Raw genomic sequence first — 6,167 nt, 5'->3', positions numbered from 1 at the left:
TCCCTCACCCTCACATCCCATGGGAAAAAATACTCACCCAACCCACACCAGGTGGGATAAACACTCACCCACCCCACTTTCCTTGAGGAAATAAATTCCCCCACCCTATATTCCCCACCCCACATCTCGTGAATAAAACACCCCCTCACACCATACCCCATGGTAAGAAAACACTCCCTCAACCAACACACTGTGGGAAAAATACTCTACTATGCCCCGCACCCCATAAGGAAAAAACAGTGCCCCACCCTCACCCTGTGAGAAAAACACTCCCCACAGAAGGGAATACATTACCTTCATATATTTTATTTAACAACACAGCATTTTATTTAACCATTCAAGCCCAATGAAGCTGCACCAGCCAATTACATATGCGGCAGAAACTGAACTCCGAACACTGGTACTGTAAACCCTTATGCTAGTCACGATGAGACCCTGCTGTATGTTCCTTGGCCACGTGGGTATAAATAGACGTCGGGCACTTATGGGATGGAGGGGCCTGTTACCGTGCTGCATCTCTGAATAAAACAATTTAAATAAAACTGTGCCATTGCTGGCCTCGGTTGGTGAAGTCTCTAGTCAGAACCTATACAAACATTGATACACTATACAAGAGATTCACAATCTAGGCCAGATGAAGCTGGGTACAGTATCGATGCTGCTTCTCTCCAACCAGCTGAATCCTGCCAGCATCATCTGCTGTTACCCGAGCCAACCTTAAAATGATGGAGAACAGGTTACCGGCTGCACCACAGAGGAAAGGTACTGCTGGCTGGGGGTCAGTCAAAGCAACAGCACCATGGGAAGAAGGAGGGAGAGAGAGATCAGTCTGTGCAAGGCAGGAAATGTCAGTTAGCAGCCTCTGTCCCCTCCAGCTAGTCACTACGCAGACTGCCCAGAGGTCAGGAGAGCGGAGGGATCCGGTCATTGATGGCTGACATTTCCACACCCTGTTTCAATGATGCATCAGTGGAACCTTCTTCAACCTGTGGGGAAGAAAAACAGGTGTCAGCTTCCTAACAGAGAGCGACTTCACACCAGGGGTGGGGAAATCACGTCCGTCACAGAACAGGCCCTTCGGCCCACCTAGTGCATGCCAAACCAATAATCTGCCTTATCTCACAGACATGCACCTGTTCCACAGCCCTTCATATCCCCTCCCATCATGTACCTATCCAAACTTGGCTTAAACATTGAAATCAAAATCACATCCACCACTTGTGCTGGTAGCTCGTTCCACACTCTCACCACCCTCTGGGAGAAGCATGTTCCCCTTAAACATTTCACCTTTCAGCCTTAACTCATGACTCCTAGTTGGAGTCTCACCCAACCTCTGTGGAAAAAGCCTGCTTGCATTTACTCCATCTATACATCCTATAATTTTGTATACTTCTATCAAATCTCCCCTTATTCTCCTACATTCCAGGGAATAAAGTCCTAATCTATTCCATGTTTCCTCGTAACTTAGTTCCTCCAATTCCAGCAACATCTTTGTAAATTTTCTCTGTTCTCTTTCAATCTTATTTACATCTTACCTGGAGGCTGATGACCATACAATACTCCAAATTAGGCCTCATCAATGTCTTGTATGACTGCAACATAACATCCCAGCTCCTGTACTCATTACATTGATTTATCAAGGCCTATGTTCCAACAGCTTTCTTTACCTGTGACATTACTTCAATTAATTATGGATGTATATTCACAAATCCCACTGTTTTACTGCACTCCTCAGTGCCTCCTGCTCACTGTGTAATACCTACCCTGTATGGCCCTACCGAAGTGCAACACCTCACGCTTCTCTACATTAAATTCTATCTGCCATTCTTCAGCCCATTTTCCTAGTTGGTCCAGACCCCACTGCTAATAGTCTTCCTCGCTGTCTACCTACACACCCAATCTTGGTGTCATCTGCAAATTTGCTGATCCCGTTAACCATATCGTCGATACAGATGACAAACAACAACAGACCCAGCACTGATCCCTGCGCCACTCCACTAGTCATTGGTCTCCAGAGAAGCATTAGACTCTCTGGCTTCTCTCACAATCCAATTGACTATCTCATCTTGAATGCCAGGAGACTGATCCTTCTTGACCAGCCTCCACTGTGCGATCTTGTCAATGGCCTTGATAAAGTCTATATAGACGATACCCACTGCCTTGGCTTCATCCACTTTCCTGGTAACAATAAGACATTCTCTCCTGTTCACACCCATCAGTAGGACCCAATAACCGTCCTGTTGTTCACAATCAGGCAGCTTGGTCTTGTTGCTCAGGGGCTGAGGGCCTGATTGTGGTTGGTCTTGCTCTGCATCTCGTCTAGGTGTACAGACAGTCACCACTAGGAGGACATAGTGGGTAACTACAGGTGGGCTGGCGTTTACAGTAGAGAAGGCCATTCCAGAGGCTGAAACAGGGGCAGCAACCTTTCCCACCTCCTGCAACTGGATCACAGCTGTGTATCCCCACATGTATTTGGGGTACATGGCTCTGGGGTACATAAGACATTGAGTCTGCTCCATTTTAAGACCTTTAGACAGGGTCATGATAGGAAATGATTAGAGGGTATCGGCCCATCGTGTCATACTGAACTAACTAAATGCAAAAACTAATCCATTCTACCTTCACAGTGTCAATACTCCTTCACTCTCTGCATATTTGTGCTCTACTTATGGGCCACATTCAGACAAATGGGATAAGTTCTGTACTGCAACTTGGTCAGTATTGATAATTTGGGCTGAAAGGCCTGTTTTTACACTGTATAACACTTGGACTTGCAATGTCATGCATCATTGAATATACAGTACTCCAGATCCAGAGCTCTGTGTGTCACTGGGTCACACAGCAATCATATCCCTGTATGTTACTGGCTCAGACAGGAATCATATCCCTGTACATCACTGTGTTACTGGTCACACAGGAATCATATCCCTGTATATCACTGTATGTCACTGGATAACACAGGAATCATATCCCTATACATCACTGTATGTTACTGGATTACACTGGATCCAAAAAGCAGAATAACACTGAATTAATAGACAATAGATGCAGAAGTAGACCATTCAGCCCTTCGAGCCTGCACCGCCATTCTGAGATCATGGCTGATCATCTACTATCAATACCCGGTTCCTGCCTTGTCCCCATATCCCTTGATTCCCCTATCCATAAGATACTGTTACGTTCCCCAGTAACCGGGTGACTTACCAGCAAAGATAGATAGGTCCGCTGAAGCCTGGTGCTACTATTTTCAAACGTTTTTATTTATAAAGGGGCACAAACGTATGGTTAATACAAAACATTCAGATCATATACGTCGTCACAACTCAATCTAAAGCACAGGTAGAGTAATAATCAATCAGAAATAAGCTCTATCGTTGTCTAGGGGTAATGTATATATTGTTCGCTGTATATCTGAAAGTCTCTTGCAGCCACTGCAGTTCCACCAGCTGCCGTCTGTTGTGGTGTCGCGTTGGTGCACTTTTGTTAGAAAGAGAGAGAGAGATTGAATGAAACGGTTACCCGACAGGTTTTCCAACCTGTAGGAGTTCGGTTCGTCGGAAGTCTCGTTGGGGAATGGACTCTCATCTGTGGCCTCCCCTGTAGCTAAGCCGTTCTTCCGTGGTGAGGTCGCCAATCCCAGGCAAGGAAAAGACGCACACGAACCCCACCACCGGCTGTCGCTATCAAAACGCTGTCGCAGGATTTCTAGCGTGTCTTCTGGTGCGTCTGAGGCCCTGCCTCGGCAGCCCACCTTTTATCTAGACTGGCAGGGTTGTAGATGTCAATCAGGGTGGGGGGGTGAGGCAATCTTTCCCCCATCACCCATCTCACATTGCCCTGAGGTTTTGCACATAGTCCCGTTCCTTATTCCACAAAGGTGTCTCCCAGGACAATGGCGGCCAGCCCGCATTCCAAACCGTAAGGCTCTCTCTCTCTTGCGATTCTCACAAAGGAGGGGGCTGGGGTCATAATACCTATCTAGCTCCTTCTTGAAAGCATCCAGAGAATTGGCCTCCACTACCTTCCGAGGCAGTGCATTCCAGACCCCCACAACTCTCTGGGAGAAAAAGTTTTTCCTTAACTCTGTCCTAAATGACCTACCCCTTATTCTCAAACCATGCCCTCTGGTACTGGACTCTCCCAGCATCTGGAACATATTTCCTGCCTCTATCTTGTCCAATCCCTTAATAATCTTATATGTTGCAATCAGATCCCCTCTCAATCTCCTTAATTCCAGCGTGTACAAGCCCAGTCTCTCTAACCTCTCTGTGCAAGACAGTCCGGACATTCCAGGAATTAACCTCGTGAATCTATGCTGCACTTCCTCTACAGCCAGGATGTCCTTCCTTAACCCTGGAAACCAAAACTGTACACAATACTCCAGGTGTGGTCTCACCAGGGCCCTGAACAAATGCAAAAGGATTTCCTTGCTCTTGTACTCAATTCCCTTTGTAATAAAGGCCAACATTCTACTAGCCTTCTTCACTGCCTGCTGCACTTGCTCATTCACCTTCAGTGACTGATGAACAAGGACTCCGAGATCTCTTTGTATTTCTCCCTTACCTAACTTTACACCGTTCAGATAATAATCTGCCTTCCTGTTCTTACTCCCAAAGTGGATAACCTCACACTTATTCACATTAAACGTCATCTACCAAGTATCTGCCCACTCACTCAGCCTATCCAAGTCACCCTGAATTCTCCTAACATCCTCATCACATGTCACACTGCCACCCAGCTTAGTATCATCAGCAAACTTGCTGATGTTATTCTCAATGCCTTCATCTAAATCGTTGATGTAAATCGTAAACAGCTGTGGTCCCAATACCGAGCCCTGTGGAACCCCACTAGTCACCACCTGCCATTCCAAGAAACACCCATTCACCGCTACCCTTTGCTTTCTATCTGCCAACCAGTTTTCTATCCATGTCAATATCTTCCCTCCAATGCCATGAGCTCTGATTTTACCCACCAATCTCCTATGTGGGACCTTATCAAATGCCTTCTGAAAATCAAGGTACACTACATCCTCTGGATCTCCATTGTCTAACTTCCTGGTTACATCCTCGAAAAACTCCAATAGATTAGTCAAGCATGATTTGCCCTTGGTAAATCCATGCTGGCTCGGCCCAATCCTATCACTGCTATCTAGATATGCCACTATTTCATCCTTAATAATGGACTCTAGCATTTTCCCCATTACTGATGTTAGGCTGACAGGACGATAGTTCTCTGTTTTCTCCCTCCCTCCTTTCTTTAAAAAGTGGGATAACATTAGCCATTCTCCAATCCTCAGGAACTGAATCTGAATCTAAGGAACATTGGAAAATGAGTACCAATGCATCTGCAATTTCCAGGGCCACCTCCTTTAGTACCATAGGATGCAGACCATCTGGACCTGGGGATTTGTCAGCCTTCAGTCCCGTCAGTCTACTCATCACCGCTTCCTTCCTAATGTCATTCTGTTTCATTTCCTCTGTTACCCTATGTCCTTGGCCCATCCATACATCTGGGAGATTATTTGTGTCTTCCCTAGTGAAGACAGATCTAAAGAACTCATTAAATTCTTCTGCCATTTCTCTGTTTCCCATAACAATTTCACCCAATTCATTCTTCAAGGGCCCAACATTCTTAACTATCTTCTTTCTCTTCACATACCTAAAAAAGCTTTTGCTATCCTCCTTTATATTCCTGGCTAGCTTGTGTTCGTACCTCATTTTTTCTCCCTGTATTGCCTTTTTAGTTAAGTTCTGTTGTTCCTTAAAAATTTCCCAATCATCTGTCCTCCCACTCACCTTAGCTCTGTTATACTTCCTTTTTTTTTAATGCTATGCAATCTCTGACTTCCTTTGTCAACCACTGTGGCCCTTTTCCCCCCTTTGAATCCTTCTTTCTCCGGGGGATGAACTGATTTTGCACCTTGTGCACTATTCCCAAGAATACCTGCCATTGCTGTTTCACTGTCTTTTCTGCTAGGATATCCGTCCAGTTAACTTTGGCCAGCTCCTCCCTCATGGCTCCATAGTCTCCCCTGTTCAACTGCAACACTGACACCTCCGATCTGCCCTTATCCTTCTCAAATTGCAGATAAAAACTTATCATATTATGGTCACTACCTCCTAATGGCTCCTTTACTTCAAGATCGCTTCTCAAATCCTGTTCAT

At 45.5% G+C, this 6,167-nt stretch overlaps 1 protein-coding gene across 2 annotated transcripts in view; it reads right to left on the bottom strand.

The window, feature by feature from the left end:
• Positions 1–286: 286 nt before the first annotated feature.
• The window catches only part of gpatch1 (G patch domain containing 1), a 74,555-nt gene continuing 68,674 nt past the window's right edge, over positions 287–6,167 (bottom strand). For both annotated transcript variants that reach the window (XM_073070502.1, XM_073070503.1), the window contains exon 20: positions 287–986. In XM_073070502.1, the coding sequence (XP_072926603.1) occupies positions 956–986 (31 nt within the window). In that variant the 3' untranslated portion in view covers positions 287–955. The remainder of the gene's footprint in view (positions 987–6,167) is intronic.

The sequence above is a fragment of the Hemitrygon akajei genome, chromosome 17, assembly GCF_048418815.1.
Source record: "Hemitrygon akajei chromosome 17, sHemAka1.3, whole genome shotgun sequence".
Lineage (NCBI taxonomy): Eukaryota > Metazoa > Chordata > Chondrichthyes > Myliobatiformes > Dasyatidae > Hemitrygon > Hemitrygon akajei.
Note: the sequence above shows the minus strand (reverse complement) of the source record. Positions and strands in the feature narration are given on the sequence as shown.